The sequence below is a fragment of the Ursus americanus genome, chromosome 5 (assembly GCF_024610735.1).
Source record: "Ursus americanus isolate L20-20 chromosome 5, mUrsAme1.1.p, whole genome shotgun sequence".
Lineage (NCBI taxonomy): Eukaryota > Metazoa > Chordata > Mammalia > Carnivora > Ursidae > Ursus > Ursus americanus.
The window spans coordinates 12,001,906-12,020,348 of NC_142131.1; the positions used below are offsets into that span (position 1 = coordinate 12,001,906).

General features: G+C 42.1%; 1 protein-coding gene across 4 annotated transcripts in view; it reads right to left on the reverse strand.

The window, feature by feature from the left end:
• The window catches only part of RGMB (repulsive guidance molecule BMP co-receptor b), a 1,123,009-nt gene that overhangs the window by 5,279 nt on the left and 1,099,287 nt on the right, over positions 1-18,443 (reverse strand). For all 4 annotated transcript variants that reach the window (XM_087861962.1, XM_045808346.2, XM_087861964.1 and 1 more), the window contains one exon: positions 13,047-13,555. In XM_087861962.1, coding sequence (XP_087718088.1) covers positions 13,047-13,555 — 509 coding nt within the window. The remainder of the gene's footprint in view (positions 1-13,046; positions 13,556-18,443) is intronic.

Genomic DNA, 18,443 nt, shown 5'->3' on the forward strand with positions numbered 1-18,443 from the left:
TTCCAACTCAGGAGCCCTTTCGAACAGCTCGTGCATTCCTGTCTTCTGCTGGGCTGGCGGCACTAATTCCCAGACCTCGAGAAGACCAAAGAACACTCAAAGCTTGACTTCTGCCCTAGGGTCTACACTGACCAAAGATCCCAATTTACTTAACAGATTTTTGTCTAATTTTCTGGGAGTCCTTTTCTCTAGGAGACAGGGAAGTTGGTATCTTTTCGTCTCTCTTCTGGGTGAAGTAATTCCTACACAGAGCAAATAAGTGTACAGAATTAGCCCTTGAATCAAAATACTGAGGGGGATGATGAATCAATCTCCAACCGTGGAGAGGGGTTTCTGGAGGGCTCCTCCGTAGTTTCGGTATGTAGTGAAGAGGAACCTAGAGATACAATCAACGTAGGTGTCGAGAACACGAGGCAACAGTTGTACCTGACTTAACATTTTGTAATGTTCATTCCTCACACAATCACAACTCAAACTCTCAAAAAAAAAAAAAAAAGGGCATTCAGCCAGGTAGGGCCAGAAATTCATTTTCAGAAAAACAACATTTGTTCATTCTTATGAAGTCTTAAAATCAAAACTGAGAATTTTTGGAAATTCCCAATGTTTTCTATTTTAGCTCTGATAGACTACAGTTTTGATTTTCCTGTTTTGCTAATGCTTTCAAACAGATAATTTAAAAACACCAGCCATGCTGCTTGCTTTCCCCTTCCGTGAACCGAGCCCTATGCTGTAATAACTCAATCTGGCACATCTATTCTATGCCACACCATTTATCATTGATGGATGGCATTTCTGTGCATTTAAAACATCAATGCCTTTTGTTAAACCTTTCCCACCAAGTCCCTCTCAACCCCTGCCTCAGACAAACTACTCGAGTTCTCCTCATTCATTTTTAATGTTTCACTCCCTGAGATCTTTACCACCCACAGGGTCTATTAGGAAGACGGAGATAGCAGCTTCAAATCAACCTTTCCACGTGTGATTTAAGGATTTAAAGTTTGCTGTGAAAAATCAAAGTTTAGAGGCACCTGCCTTTCCTTTCCACCATGAAAAGAAAATGCATTAAAGAAGAAAACGAGGTAGCCAAGGAAGGAAAACCCAGGCACTGATTTGCCAAGAGACAGACGTAGCTTCCCTAGGCTCGACAGCTTGGGCATAGGTTTTCAAACAGCAGGATTCCCGAGAGCTGTACACTTAACTACTTGTGCTTCTTGTATTTTGGAAGAAACAATTATCTGTGTTTAGTCAGGCTCTTTGGCGCTGCATGTGCAGGACCTCATCAGGGTCGATAAGAACCTGAGGATTCACCAGAATCCTCAAATTCCAGAACTGGACTCCCAGGTCAAGGGACTCACATCTCTTGGATTAAAATGGGCCAACAAAGTAAACTGAGATAGTCACAGAAATTAGGTTGGAACAGAGAGAAACACAATTTTGATAAGTTTCTGGTTAAAATTCTGCTTGTGGTAAAGGAAGCTAAAATGAATTCTATTTCACATAATTAGCTTACATGTCTACTGCATTAGACCCTCTGGGTGCAATTAAAGGTTGAAAAAGTAGGCACCTCTGAGGCTAAGAGACCACTGCTCACAGCCCCTTTTACTCTTACACAGGTCAGTGGCATCCAGCCTCTACAGTAAGTCCCCAAGTGTGAGCAAAAATCAACCACTCCAGGAGGATACATGCTTCAAAGGAAAAAATTCACATGCTCTATCTCCAGGTCTAGAACATCTCATCTTTACTTCTGATGGTCAATTTCCTCTCACATTAGGAATAAAATAAAGATGTCTACTTTTGCCACAGCAATCAGACAAGAAAAAGGAATCATTCCAAATTGGTAACAAATAGGTACCACTGTCACTATTTTTACAGATGACACTGATACGACCTCATCAAAAACCCCATTAGAATAAACCAATCCAGTAAAGTTACAGGATACGAAATTAATATATAGAGATCTGTTGCCTTTTTATACACTACTAAGAAGCTACTAAAGAGTTAAGAAAACTATCCCATTTACAATTGCATCAAAATGAATAAAATACCTAAGAATACATTTAACTGACTAGGTGACACACCTCTACTCTGAAAGCTATAAAACTGATGAAAGAAATTTAAGACACAAATAAAGAGATGTACAAATAATTAAGATATACCATGCTCATAGCCTGGAAGAATACTGTTAAAATGTCCAAACTACCCAAAGCAATCTATAAATTAAATGCAATCTCCATCAAAATACCAACAGCATTTTTCACAGAACTACAATAATCCTAAAGTTTATATGAAATCACCAAAGACCCTGGATAGCTAAAGCAATCTTAAGAACAACAAAGCTGGAGGCATAACAATCTCCGATTTCAAGCTATAGTACAAAGTTGTAGTAATCAAAACAGTACGGTACCGGCACAAAAACAGACACACAGATAAATGGAACAGAACAGAGAGCCCAGAAAGAAACTCATGCTTATATGTCCATTAATCTATGACAAAGGAGAAGAACATACAATGGAGGAAAGAGTCTCTCCAATAAATGGTGTTGGGAAAAGACCACTTTCTTACACCATAAAGATAAAATGGATTAAAGACCTTAATGTTAGACTGGAAACCATAAAACTCTTAGAAGAAAACATAGGCAATAATCTCTTGAACATTGGATTTACCAACGTTTCTCTTTGTATGTCTCTTCAGGCAAGGAAAACAAAAGCAAAAATAAACTACTGGGACTACATCAAACTAAAAGGTTTTGCATAGTGAAGGAAACCAACAAACAAAAAGGCAGTCTACTGAATGGGAGAAGATATTTGCAAATGATGTACCTGGTAAGAGAATAATTTTCAAAATATATAAAGGACACCAAAATAAATCCAATTACAAAGCAGGCAGAGGAAAGGATTTAAAAATACAGATTCAAAGGGTACATGCACCCTGATGTTTATAGTAGCGTTACTGACACAGCCAAACTATGGAAATAGCCCAAGTGTCCATCGACCAATTAATGGATAAAAAAGATGTGGTATATGTATATACATTGGATTATTACTCAACCAACAAAAAGAATGAAATCTTGTCATCTGCAGCAACACGGATGGAGCTGGAATGTGTTATGCTAAGCAAAATAAGTCAGAGGAAGACACATCATATGATTTCACTCATACATGGAATTTAAGAACAACAGATGAATGTGTGAGAAGGGGGAAAAAGAGAAGGGGGGAGGTAAACCCTAAGAGACTCTTAACAACAGGGAACAGAATGAGGGTTGATGGAGGGAGGTGGATGGTGGATGGGCTTGATGGGTGACGGGTATTGAGGAAGGCACTTGTGATGAGCACCGGGTGTTATATGTAAGTGATGAATTACTGCATTCTACTCCTGAAACCAGTATTACACTTTACATTAACTAACTAGAATTTAAATAAAAATTTGGAAGAAAAAAAATGGGCTGAGGACCTGAATAGGCATTTTTCCAGAAAAGACCTACGGATGGCCAACAGACACATGAAAAGATGCTCAATATCACTCATCAACAGGGAAATGCCAATGAAAACCACAACGAGAGATGACCTCACACCAGTCAGAATGGTTAGTATCAAAAAGACAAGAAATAACAAGTAGTGGTGAGAATGTAGAGAAAAGGAAACCCTGGTGCACTGTTGGGGGGAATGTGAACTGGTGCAGCCACTTTCTGTAGCCACTGTGGAAAACAGCATGGAAGTTCCTCAAAAAATTAAAAAACAGAAATATCAAACAACCCAGTAATTCCACTGCTGAGTCTTTCCCCAAAGAAAATGAAAACTAATTCGGAGAGATACATGCATCCCTAGGTTTACTGCAGCGTTACTTACAATCAACAAAATATGGAAGCAACCTAAGTGTCCACTGAAAGTAGAATGGATAGATGTGTGTGTGTACACACCCCCCCAAGGTGTTGCCGTTTGCAAGAACATGGGTGGATATAGAAGGTGTTACCCTAAGTGAAGTCAGTCAGAGAGATACCATAGGACTTCACTATATATGGAATCTAAAAAACAAACTCAAAATACAGAGACCAAACTGGTGGTTGTGGAGTTGGGGGGGGGGGGTTGGGGGAAAGAGATACAGGGGATTAAGGTACAAACTTCCAGTTATAAAATAACTCCTGAAAAGTACAACAAAGGGAATATAGTAAGACTGTAATAACACTGTATAGTTACAGACAGTGACTACACTTACTGTGGTGAGCATTTTATCATGTATGGAATTGTTGAATCACTGTGTACATCTGCAACTAATGTTAACACTGAGGATACTTTAATTAAAACACAGGAGAGTATATATATATGTATGTTGAGATGGTTACTAACTGAAATGCAATTTTACAATTATGACTTAATTATGTATCAAGTATCCACCTACAGGAAGGCTGAACTTCAGACCTAGAAAAGTATTTTGTTCGACACTAAGACAGTACATGTGTGAAAGGGGCAGCAGATGAAAAATCTTACCCTAGATTCCTCTTGGGGCTGGAATGAGCGCTTAAGGGCCTGCTACCTTCAAAAGAGGTCTCAAATTAGGTTTCTCTACCCTCTGAATCTCTTTGCACAGAGCTCTGTTCCAGGAGCACTTCCAGGATTCCAGAGAAATGGAATGGATCAGCCTTATTTATGCTTCAGTGTTGCCCCAGGTAATACATGCAGGAACAAGGGCTGCCTTGGCTGCTGGAGGGCTTCTTGGCAGCAGGTGGAGAAAGAAGAAACCAAAGCAGAGGCGAAGGACACCCACAGCTGAGGCTGCTAGGGTGGTCCAGGAGAGAAGCATTAAGCTCAGTGGCTGGAAAGAATATGCAAGAGTGAAAGCAAAGCGGGCCCAGGGATGATACTTGAAAGAGGCACAAAAATGTCGACTTCCAGAGAGTAATTTCTGTACACTTACAACAAGGAAGGCTGGATGTATAAATAGGTTCCGAAACAGTGAAATTGGCCAGCTTCCTTGCACAGACCAGAGCCATGCTGCCCTGGGCATGAGGAGGAAAGGCCTTGAGTCCTCGAGTCTTAGCCACTCAGAGGACTCAACATGCAAGTGTGTGTTTGCTGTGTTCAGACTCCGCATTATAAGGAGGCCAGTAAGTGTAGGAACTCGAGGTGCTTCTAGATGGGAAGTCAGGTATGTGGGGACACTATTACATCTGCCACTGTGCTGCAGACCAGAGGCCAGAAGTATTTTGAAAGGTGAGAGCCAGGGCCAGAGGCAGTAACTCCAGGGGCCGGAATCTGCCCTAGCAGGTCTTATCTTCAGGATCTCCCTTCTCACAGGGGGAGGGGGCGGGGCCATAGGCCCTGAGGCCCCAGAGCAGGACCTCTGGCAAACAGCTCTAGGCCTTGGTTCGGCACAGCTGAGGCCCGAAGCAATGGGGATTAGGAAATCACAGCCTCTGATCATTTTTCAGTTTTGGGAGGTGATTTAAAAAGTAAAAGGGCTTGGGGGCGCCTGGGTGGCACAGCAGTTAAGCGTCTGCCTTCGGCTCAGGGCGTGATCCCGGCGTTATGGGATCGAGCCCCACATCAGCCTCCTCCGCTAGGAGCCTGCTTCTTCCTCTCCCACTCCCCCTGCTTGTGTTCCCTCTCTCGCCGGCTGTCTCTGTCTCTGTCAAATAAATAAATAAAATCTTAAAAAAAAAAAAGTAAAAGGGCTTGAAGGTCTTTCTTTACAATACACTCACACTCTACCACTTCTAGGTTCAATTTCAAGCTCCCAGGGCTATTAAAAAAAAAAAAAAAAAGGAAAGAAAGAAAAGCCTACTGCCGAAAGAGGCGGTTAGAGGCGATGACCCTCTGTTTCAAGAAGCCAGTTAACTGAAATGCTACCGAACAACATCCTCTGTCTTCATTGGCCTGAGGCAAGGAGTGAGGAGGACAGCAACAGCACTCCAGCACAGACGGGGACAAGGGGACACAAGGACACACACCTTTAGGTGTAAGAGGAACCCTGACCCCCTCTATTTCAGGAGCAAGTGCAGAGCAGAGGAGAATTCAGTGTGTAAATGCCGTCCTACCAATCCGCCCACAGTACACAAACTGTGTTCTAACACTCGAAGAACCCCACCAGAATTAGCCAAACATTCTTTTGGCTTCCACTCTTAAAATAAGCAGCTAACTGGGACACAAAGAACTCCTCGCCACAGACCCCGTTTCACCGAAAGCTCTTTCTACGAGCGACAGCGCGGTGTTCGCAGTGCAAGCCCGTCCAGCTCACGTCTGTACCTTAGACACGTGCTATTCTTGTTAGTTATCGCTTCCAAGCTGAGCAGTTTAAAAAGTCCTTACATGACCCCACCCACGAGAGCACAAAATTCAAAACCGTGGAAGAGCAAGTTCTACTGCAGTCAAAACCAACAAAGGCAGAATGGGTAAGGGAGATCTTGCATTGTTCACTACCGTAGGTGACCTTTCACGTGCCCCATTCCACACAGGCAGGAACTGTTTGGTTAGCATTAATTGAGGCCAGCAGAAAAGTACCAACCATCCCATGTTTCCTTCTCACCCCTTCCTCTCAAAATGTTGACTCAAAGAAAATTTAACAGGCCAGAGAAAGACACTTGGAAATGTGGCCAAGAAGTTCTAACTCTCAGCTGTGTATCAGACGTGGCCTGTGCCTCTGGTTTAGACTACGGAGGAGCATGGCTTGTTTGAAAGCAGCAGAGGCCCACAGCGCCGATGGAATCCTGGCCTGGCTTGGGCAGGAGTTGGGTTATTTTCATTTACAAATGGGGGATATTTTGAAAGTCTCCTCCTCCTCCTAAACCACAGCTGGGACAGAGGGAGTGGCACAGAGAAGGATGATTCAAAATACAGTATTTAGGAGATACGCAGATACAAACTTTACACGATTTTAGAAGGTTTCTACTAACATCTTTAAGTCTCTTCACTCTAGAGCATTAAGATGGTAAAAGACTCATTACCCAGAGTATTGAAATGCATATGGACAATACGACGATGTAGCTTGTACAGAAAGTACAGCATAGGGGCGCCTGGGTGGCTCAGCTGGTTAAGCGTCTGCCTCAGGTTCAGCTCAGGTGACAGTCCCAGGGTCCTGATTGTTGGGCTCCTTGCTCACTGGGGAGTCTGCTCTCCCTCTGTCCCCCACCCGACTCATGCACGCAAGCTCACTGCCCCCCCGCCCCCCCCCCCGCCGCCGCTCTCAAATAAATAAATAAAATCTTTAAAAAAAGGAAAAAGTACACCATAAACAATAACCAAGGTAGGGCCATTTATCTTACAAAATGATCTTTCACACTTCTGGATATACCATACAGCTAATAATTTCTCCTTTTTCTGCCCCCTCCCCCCCATACTTAGAAATCCTTTTACCTCTAGAAAATCTGCTGAATCTGTATGAAATAAAGTTCAGTAGTTCCTGGGCCTAAAACCTTATATTCAATACAAACAGGAGCTATGCAGGAAATGGAAAAGGACAAAATAAGAACACTACCACCTGAAATTATAGCCAACTTCTACTCTTCTAAAAACTATTCTTTGCTGTTTCAATATTGTTTCTACAGTAAGTAAATTCAGGGAGGAGAAGGTCATCAACGATATGCTTTCATGGGTTTTAAAAATGAAATAGGAGCCAGAAAAATGAATTTAAGAATTGGAGACTCTGACAGTCAAATTCTAGAAAGCTTTGGGTATTAAAGAACAGCGACCAGGGGGAGAGAGAGGCCCTGGGTAGTACATCAGCCCATCTCTCTGGCCCTTCTTGACATCTGTGACAACTTGCTAAGCAGGAACACTTAGAACCAGCTTATGAATATTCTAGAAACACCTAGAACCAGCCTACCAATGTTCTAGAAAGAAACCCTGAGTGGCTAGTTTTACCCACAAGCCCCACAATGCTCCACAGACTGCTGCAGGTTTGTTATGTGCTTAGACTGAGACCGAGACTGAGATCGCCTCTACATCTCCCCCACTGTCCCCCCACCCCCACAGGAGGCCATGTGATGCTCGGCGGTTCCGATGCAGTGCTGAGTTAATCATACGTTTTTATCAGAGAAATGATTACACCGAGCAGGAAGCTGCAACGGCAAACTTCTCCCCCACCTGCTCCCCAGTATGCCTCATTCAGGGTGTGTTTTTTGTTTTTTTTTTTGTAACCGTTTTTGCAAAAATGAGGACCAAGACAAGGAGCTATTATAAAGAGATGGCAAGAATTTCCCAAGTAACAGATAATCATAACAAAAGAAAGAGCAATTTCAGCCTTTAAAAGTTAGTTATGATGTATCTGTAAGACAGTTTGTGACCTCTGGAAAGAAAGGGCTCTATATTCTTAAAGAAAATGCCACTGTCCCCTCTGTAACAATGCAACATGCAAGAACAGGGTCCATATATTCAAAATACAATCCTGCCGTTGGGAGTACGAGGCATCTTCTCTAGTCGATAAAAATAAGAATGATCACCATTGTGTAGCTCAGACTATCTCCATAAAGATATTTTTACTATCAAAAACTTGGCCAAAAGAAAATGCACTAAACCTCAGGTCCAAAGAGGATGGTGTCTCCAACCTTGAACCAGAGATTGCTTAAAATGACAGTTGAAAGCCTTTGAAATGCAGGCACGCATGATTTGCTTTCGTAACCAACAGAGAATGGGCCCAAACACTGGTTTACATGCCCACAGACTGCTATGAAACCATAGCTACATGCGAAGGGGCATGAGAAAAGAGGAGAGGACCCAACTCAGGCTCTAGGACCCCACAAGGGAGTATGTTTTGTAACGAGGAACACCTTGGGTTATACAGTTTGAAGGAGACAGAAAGCAAGAATTAACCGAACAGTCTCAGTCTTCCTACAGCTCTAGTATCAACCAGTCCAAGTTTTCAGGCATTTTCCAGAAAGTAGCTGGAATTTGGGATTTAGGGATAATTATGGACTTTAAAAAGTAGATAACTGCTGGGCCTGGCCTCTTCCCATGCTTTGTACCCATGGGAACACAAGGAGCTGGCAGCCCACAGCGACAACAGGGGCATGCAAGGCACGTCAGGGTGCTCACCCATCTGGCTTGGTCAAGACAAACAACACACCTCTTTCCCAAATGCAAACACTCAAAGGTAAACCACTTTTTCTCACTGAAGGAGGAAACATGGAAAATTCTGTAGCAGATCTATAAAGGAACCTGCTGTCAACCCCCAGCTCCCCTCCTACTCGTAATTTTGTTTTACTGAGACTGAAGGACAGGATGACAAACCTGGAGTGATGGGAAAGGACATGACTACATTAAAGCAAATAGAAAAATAAACCAAAGGTATCCAAAGTACTTGTAAAAACTAAGTTTAAAAAGTATTCCCATTGTTTAGGTGTACAATAAATGCATTCCTGAAATTTTTCGGAAAAGGAATCATTTTAAATGTACCAGAGAGACTGGCAATCTTAATGCATGCTGTTAGGAATGCATCTGTAAGGCACAGAATCTTATCAGAAAATTCACTCCACAATCACTCTCTGTAACCACGGCATATACAAATCCTTATTGAGTCCACTTAAACAGAAATACACAGACACACAGAGTGAAGTCAGTAGGAGATGAAGGGGCTGGCAAAGAGAATGTGCAAAAGGGGGTACAGAAGATAATTATCTGCACAGGTGATCGAGCCTATTTACCTGAGGCCCAGGAGAGCTATGTACACATGTCCTTTGGAACCTAAATACTTTCCTCCTCTCCCCCAAACAAAAACTGCTTCTCTTTCCTATGTGGCCAACTCTGCCAGTTCTAAGCCTGTCCCTCTCATCGCTCTTCCCCAGGGCCTGCAGGCCTGAAGCCGCCGCTCCCAGCCGAAGGTGGGGAAGATGGCCCTGAGCTGGCGTGGATCTCAGCCGAGGCATGCAGGTACGCCAGAAAGCCCCGCAGCCCCTGGAGTGGAGATGAAAAGCTAGCCCTGGCCTCCCCTTCAGGCACACACCTACCTGGCAAAGCAGCGACTGCAGAAGACTCCTCTGGAGAGAAGGAGCCAAACAGGCTGGTGGAGGGCCTAACAGCACGAGTGGCCCCGAGGAAGCATACCTGTACACACTATGACCAACCGGAAAACCACATGAAGTTTCCCAGGGAAGGGGGACAGAAAGCAGACGAGGGGGAGCTGAGGCCACATTGCTGAGTGCTGCAGGTCTAGCTGCCCTCAACTTGCTGCTTGCTGTGTGGACAACGGAAAAGGCTTAGCTAAGAAATGGCCCCTTGAGTACAGGACTTTTCTTTCATTCCGTTTAGATTTCTCCCCCTACCTTTTGTCTTTTTGTGATGAGAGAAAGATACTTAGGGGCAGCTAGGGATCACAAAGAGGACCTCTGAAAATGGCTTGCTCAAGAAGTTCCCAGGACTGAGGAAGTGTGTTAAGGACCTCACTGCACCTAACACCTGGGTCCAGTGATGTAATGCAGTGCGGAAGGTAGTGAAAGCAAGGAGTGGTTGCATACAACACCTTCAGCAGCACAGCTGGCCAACCCCTACCACAGCATTCGTCAGCTCCTCAATCTAGTGACACTACCACATGGATCATTACAAATGCTTGACCCCCAGGATGACTCGGTATCTGCCCAGCACAGTTACCACGTAGCTGGTCTGTGCACATGTTTCAGGGCTCCGTCAAGCGGAGACTCATACCAAAAAATCTTCTGACAGATTTTTAAAAAAAGTATTGCAGTAGACCTAAAAAAAAAAAAAAAAAAAATCAGATCTTTTTGGGAACTGATTTCAGATGTATTTTTTGCCTCAGAGCTTTTTTATTTTTATGACCGTCATTTTTTCATTGCTTAGAATTTTTTAAAAGGTTTCACTTTGGCCCTGGGTAGGTGAGAGGAAACTGTGCTGCAAAATTTTACGCCTTTAGTTGTGTTTCACCAGCATAGGTCATACCAGCACCGAGACAGGTCTTCAGCAGTAACCTTCCAGATGCTTTTGGGAACTTTGGAGAGAGTTGCAAAAAACAGAAGGAAAAAAAACCCCACGACTACCAGAGGTCGTGAAGCCATAGTCATCTGCTCCTGAACAGCATGGTCACCAGATGCGGGAACTACTTTCCAACAGTGCACTTAAAGACCAAGTATTCTCATTGTCTGCTGGAATCTGAGTCAGAGGACAGCTTGCCTCCCACATCCGTTTTGGAAAGGGTGAAACTTTTGAACCTCATCGAACTGCGAGAGAAAACAAAGCTATACTTTTTATTCATTTGTGAAAAACGATGGTAGACCCGAGCATAACTGAAATGGACCGACCTAAAGTACTTCAGTGTCAACTGTTCCTTTTATGTAATATCGATACTCAAAAGGTAACTGTTCCCAAATGAATTCCACCACGATCAGTAAAAAAGTAGAGAATTTTGAAAGGCAGATTAACAAGTAGAAGTAACACGTGACTGGATGGAAGGCATGGAAAATTAAATTTAGGGCTTGTGAAAAGAACCAGTATTTTCCCAGGCACAAAGCACCTGCTACTCTCCAAAGTACTGCCGACGGCCCTCCAAACCCTCGGTTATCTACGCCATTGCTGACAACTTTCCCCACTCCCAGCGCAACTGCCGCTTTGAATTTTCAATCTCACATTTTCCCAAAGACTATTCCAAGTTTTATGCCCTATGATGCTGCAACAATGATGGATTTTTGGCCATGGTTTGCTTTTAACTTCATAATTGTGTAACTTTCTACCATAACTTACAGCCAACACATATATTAAAATACAGATAGGAAAAATTATTTACATACTTATAAAAACCAGAGGAGGGAAGGTTTATTTGAGATGTAGGACTTGGAAAGGCAAGCCTGCGCTTTTATTGGGAGTTGAAGTGTAAACATTTTTGAGTTCCCCTAAGATGTCTGGACTAATGTAACAGACTTCTTTGTTCAGAGCAATGACTTCTAATCTTAGATTTGTGACACCCCCGGGGGTCTCCAGATATCTCCGGAGGTGCTGTAAAATCACCTCCTCAAAATGCCACGTCAAATAATTTAAATTCACTTAAAAAATATGCCACACGTGTCTGGAGGCAAGGGAGGGTGTCCTGGAATCAAAAGAACAGTCATAAATATTACGAAAGCTTGATCCTTGTCAATTATATTTTAGTCTAAACCAACTGACGAGTAAAGGCAATTGAGCAAGATGAGACAGTCTGTGTGATTTTTGTGATTAGAGGAGACCGGGAAGGAGCTGGTTACTTGCAACAGTCTTTTTTCTGGAAAACCTTTCCTGACCTCTACATTTACTAATGCCTGAATTAGCACTCACTGGCAACTGGGAACCTAGTTCCTACCTCTTCACCTCTTGCACTGACATTGGTGTCTTAGAGTTGGTTTAAATGATCTCTATTAGGTGTCAGTTTCTTTAAAACAAACAAGAACACAGGGGCAGCTAGGCAGAGTAAGCTTAACTTAATTTTGTCAGTTTCCCCCTCAGCTTCTTAATTAAATTGTTATCCTGAGATTACATGCAGGTTATACATCACTGCTCCACAATATCCAATTCTAAAATTGCTTAGTCACGACAAGGTTAATAACTAAAACACAATTGTGGGGATTGCCACTAGGAAGCTGGCTTATAGCCATTGTATTTTACTACAGTTTCCAAATTTCCAATAAATTATGTTTCCTGATGGGCTATTGCCCCAGGTTTCAGAACTTTCTTTACTCTGAACACCCACTTGAGTCACCTGAAAAATCAGAATATGGATTTAGAAATCGAAGTGACTAGAGTCACACTCGAAAAAGACATCACAGAAAAAAAGTATACATTTTTCCATAAAACAGGCCTGTCTTTTCATAAAAACTGAACTTGTGTTTAATTTTTCATATCACTGCTTAAACTTAGACCCGTATTTTACATAAGCCTTAGGATTCCAGTGGGAAATTCTTTACTAAATAATTTTCATTTAATCCTCCATTCACCCTGTTAATTGCTTGCCAAGAACAAGTTCCTTTTAAACTAGGTCTTTTGTATCATACTTCAAAAATTGTCTGAAGGAACAAAAAAGTTGTCTGAAGAATCAAACACCTGCAAGTTATAAGTTAGAAGGAAAAGAAGTTTACTTGCCTTATTTGTAGCAGTAGCACTGGATCCAGGGACCACAGGCACATTCGTCACTTGAACTGAAAGATAATTATTGTCTATGAGTGGCCAGGCTCCTTCCACTTTGCACGTCTGAAAGTGATCCTTGAAAGTTCTAAGGTGAGGATCTCCGAACAAGCCACAAAAAAGGTAACTGGGAGGGTTCAGATCCCCTCCCCTGTGTTCTCTGGCTCCTGCATGGCTGTGATAGTTACAAGGGTCATGGGTCACTTCAGGGTTGGTAGAGGATGTGGGTCCATCCTTCGAACAGTTCCTCTGGCTCATGAGGTCACTGATACCCAACACAGCAGAATGGTACACCAGGTTACCACGGCAGGCTTTTGAAGTTCGCTGGGTGCAGCCGGCATAGGCACGCAGAGCCTTGCAAAACTCAGAGTCAAAGCCGTCAATGGCAGAGTTCAGGTGTGAAGTCAGGGACACGAAGTCCGTGGTACATTTCTGGATTCGACATTGGGCCGGCTGTTGGCAGTCACCTATGAGAAAGAAAAGACGACCCCACGTTTTTTAAATGCTTCATAACTTCCTGAGCTACATAAGAAAATGACATTTTCCTTGGGGAACTGTTTGTTCTATTTCATATCCTCCTATTTTAAGAAGGCCTTCAGAAATAGGGTTGCATTTGCCTCTGTGGGTCTCACAAATTAATCCACTGGGAGAAAAACTGCATGCAATTAGTCACCTTAAAACTTGAGATCGGGAGCAGCTCTGAGTGAACAGGAGTCCAGCCCAGCATTCTTATGTTAAAATTACAAGGGAATGGCTAAATGGAGTATCTCACCAACTTTGCTATTGTTTACAGATTTTGAAGAACGATTCCTTCGCTCTAAAGCCAAGCCAAAGGCGTGAGCTTTGTTTTGAAAAGGGCAGAAGTCATTTGCTTTGGAAAGCATGGGGTCTATGCACAAAACCACGAGTAAGGCTTCACACCTCAAGCAGGGATCCCTAACTTATAGCATGATTAGTTAAAACACCTTTACCTGATTCTAGTACAGCTACAGGGTAACAAGAAAAAATCTAGGTACTAAGTTACTCTGCATTTCCTTAGGGGTGTTTGCTAATGAACTGTATATAAACTGACAATCTCCTGGGTGCTACGATATGTAAACGTTCTCTTAAAAAAATAAAGTGATTCATTTGATCAAGCTGTTTATTTACTTCTCCCTTAACAGCCATCACCACTGGATCCCAGATCCCAAGCAGCTCATCAGGAAAGCTACAGTGAATCTAAAAGGACACCAAATTGAAATCCTGCTGCACGGACAGATGATTCCACTATGTTTTATCAGAGAGAGAACCAGGGAACTACAGCACACAATATTCTCAGAGGATATATAAATGAGTTTTTTCCTTAAGTCGACAGTTCAGATACACCTAATGATCTAAGCAAAGCTAAAATTAATTTAAAAACCAACTATTACTGCCCTAGTTTTTAAAAAGTCAATTTTCAAATGATGTTTTGCCACTAGCTTCTCATATAAAAAAATTAAGGGGTGCCTGGGTGGCACAGTTGGTTGAGCACCTAACTCTTGATCTCAGCTCAGGTCAACATCTCATCATCTTGGGGCTGAGCCCCATGCGAGGCTCAGTGCAGAGTCTGCCAGTCCCTTTTCCTTGGCTCCTCCTGCACCCCCCTCCCCGGTGCGTGCACGTGCGCTCTCTCTCTCTCAAATAAAAAAAATAGATTTTTAAAAAATTAAAAACCTCTCAAAGCATAAAAAGATGTAAGAATTGCCAATACTAGGTCAGCTGTGTGCGCCAATTAGTTTTATATTCTAGTCCATGAAGTGGGAATGCTAGAATTACTGAAAAGGAAAATTTTTTTCCTGATCATCCACCTCAAGTGTTATAGAAACTAACTTTAACACGTACTCTGTGTTACTTGAATATTCTTTTTAGGTCTCTAAACTGGAGAAAGTTTCAATACGTTCAAGTCTTAGGTTCCTCAGCTGAGAAACGAGGATGTTGTTTTTGTGATCTTCTCCAGGCATAGAATATTTTGTAATTCCTATTCTAGGTGAGGGGAAAAAAAATCAGAGTATTATTAAATATATAATTATTTTAAGATGTGGACATAAACTTCAGGATAATATCAAGATTTAGGACTTCATCTGATGAAGACTTAAAACTAACCCTAATATCATTTTAGAAAAATACTTTAATCTTTTCAGTATTAAAGTGCTTTTAAAGCTGAATGGAATAATCTGTAATCTCTTTTTCTGGCTAGAGTTCAGCAGAAAAGACTGGGGGATGACAACCTCTCAAGCCACCTCCCCCACTATTTTTACATTTCAAAGACCAAGAAGGGAAAAATGTAGTCTAGATTGGGTACTCTAACCTGAGTAAAAAAAAAAAAAAAAATTCAAGGTTTTGGGACTATGGACTTACAGCTATCGCTAAATCACACTTAAAAAAAAATCACAAAAACACCTTCATGTGTTTGGCCTATCTCATGCTGGCTCATTCCAGAGTTGACAAAACCAGCTCCTATATTTACAGAACCCCTCTCTCCAAAGTAGATCCAGTCATTTTCAACTGTTTGACTCGAAAAACCAAAAACCAACCAACAACCTCAAAGGCATTAAAGCCATTTTACAGATGGGAAAAATCAAGACAAAGGGATATTAAAGGCCTTGTCATGGCTCGATCATAAATAGCTAGAATGAAGCCGAGGATGAAGTGCCTTTCCTCAAATCCCCTGTCCCTTCCTCAGGTCACATCTCCTCTAAATTCCCGACTCTCACAACAACAGCTGACTGTTTAAAAAAAAGACTTAACTACTGTATCAGTTTTTTTTTTTTTTCTTTTTAAATGAGAGTCACAGCAAGCAGAAAACAAGGAAATGAAAACTAGGCCGAGATCAGTCAGTAATGAACAGCTGCTAGACTACGAATAAATGACAGCACAAGAACTTTCCGCTAAACTTGCAATGCCTATTTGTTCTTTTTATGGTCTATAAAATCTATCCGAGCATACATTTATTTATAATTATTTTAAATAGTCATAAAATATCCACAGTAAGAGGAGCGTGAGATGCAGATGCAAGCGTTGAGAAGAGAAGCAGAATATAGATTCCCACCTCCCTTTCCTTCCTTGTCCTCCTCCCCCTTCCCTTATTCCTAGCAGGCAGGTGCGGATTCTTTCGAGAACTGTCACATCAAACAGAGCTCCTTGGGTTCTTTTGTGTGGGATGAGGTTTCCAACAGCCTTTTCAAATAGAGATGGTGGGAAAATAGGAGGGCTAACTAGAGAGTGCATCTGGTCAGCAGTTTCGGCCCCATCACAGGCTCCTGTATAATGACTAATTCGAAGCATACACCCAGAAATATCCAGGCTTCATGAATTTATAATGACAGCGCACACTTTGCCTGTTACAGGCGGTAAAGTAAGCTTCCTGTCAAGATGCCAACACAATGCAGAGCAGAAACAATCTCAAGGATGCAGCCAACAAAGCCATGAAGAGTATGAGTAAGCAAGTAACTCCCATATTGCATCTCCATTCAGGAATTGTAGAGGTTAGCTTAAAGTGGGGGGGGGGGTATGAAAGGACTTTGTTCATTTCCTAGGGAAGAAAACAAAATCTGCAGTTACAGATGTCTCCATTTTTCAAGTCAGTTGACCTACGGTTGGTGTGTTAGTGTTTTCATTCCAGTTAATGAAAGCGCTAAAGGATTTGTGGGTCTACAGCTTTCGTTAATGATTCAAAGAGCTCACCATTCAAGACCCTTTCCTTGAGGCCAGGACTGCACGTGTGAATTTGCAGCACAATCACCAGTTTATAATAAAAGAAATAAGATATGCTAAAACTGAATTAAGTGAAATGCAGGGCCATATGGGGTGCCGAGGCAAATTATATGGATGCAGGCATAAAACATATGGTAGCCCATCTGCAGGGAGCACTCAGCTAGGCTCTCTGAGAAACAATCCTTGCATTTCAATAGCAACACTCTTCAAATAAATCTTTCAAAAGGAGCCCTTTTTTTCTGTAACCAAATTAATCACTCCACCCCAACAAGTTGTCCACAGATATCACTCACCACGGAAACTCTAAGAATTCTACGGTGACTTTAGTGAAGACACATTAAGATACTGACAGGAGTTTCACATCCCAAGTTCTTGAAATAAGGCACTTTCCATTAAACATTAAAACAATTTAAGTTTTTCAACACTGGCCAGAAAAGAAATCTTCAAGGACCACATTCCAATCTTGTCTGACAACCAAGGGAAACAATATCCAAGCAGTCATGAGGGACACACAGTCCTACCTAACACTTCCAATTTCCATTTCAAGAAACACACATTTTGACATTATGAAGACATATTCTTCACACGAAACACTCCTGAAAGTATCTTTTGACACAGTAGTAAAAATTTCCACGTGACCATAAGCAGGTTGACATTACTTTCTAAGATTCTAAAGTCACTTATTTAAAGCCTTAATCACTGTAAAACTTACTTCTACACCCTGTATTTCCCCAGTGTTAAAATGCAGCTCTTCCATCACAATGCAAAGTTACTAAAAGTAAATTAAGTCTCTTCGAATGCCACATTTCCCCCCCATTACTTAAAAGAACTCCCAGATTTTTAGCAAGGCTGGTATGGCTTAATAAATAAATACTACTCCACACAGCTGGGTGACATTACAGTTCAGGATTCTCCAGATCAGAGAGCAGTGAGACTGCTGTCATAAAATACAGGACAAAAAAAGGTCTCGGAGAAAAACTTATCGAATGCTCAAGCTGTTCTCAAATTAAAATAGAATTTATCTCTCAATGTGGCATTAAATAAACTCCTTAGACAAACTCCTAGACGTGGTACTTATAAAAAGCGTCCTAGATATTACCCCCCAGCTTTATTGAAATACAATTGACACAGAACATTGTATTACTGCAACTTATTTCACAAGAAAAATAAGTATCACCTGCTAGAAGGCTCATCTGCAGGCCTACTTCGCCAAAAACAGATAACTCACTCCCCCTTCCACAAGGGAAGCGCCGACCTCCAGAAAGCCGTGTGAGATCTGTCAACCCCTCCTGGAACCCGAAAACACGCGGCGAGCCACAAAGCACGTTTCTCCAAGGAGGCTGAAAGCTGAATCAAAAGCAGCTTTCGCAAATACGAAAGAAATCCCTGTTTAAAGACAGTTAAGTTACTTCGACATTAACCCCCAGGTTTTCAAATTTCGGTGAAAATCTTTACATCTGGGGCGATTTCTTCTCCTCATCGCCACCCCCAACTCCAGAGAAGCAGCACAAGGCTCCTTGTCTCCCCTCGAAGGGGGCGGCGGCGGCGGAAACCTGATCCCAGGCTGACTTTCAGTAAACACCAATGCAGTGAGCAATAAAGCACCCGGAACATTTGTCT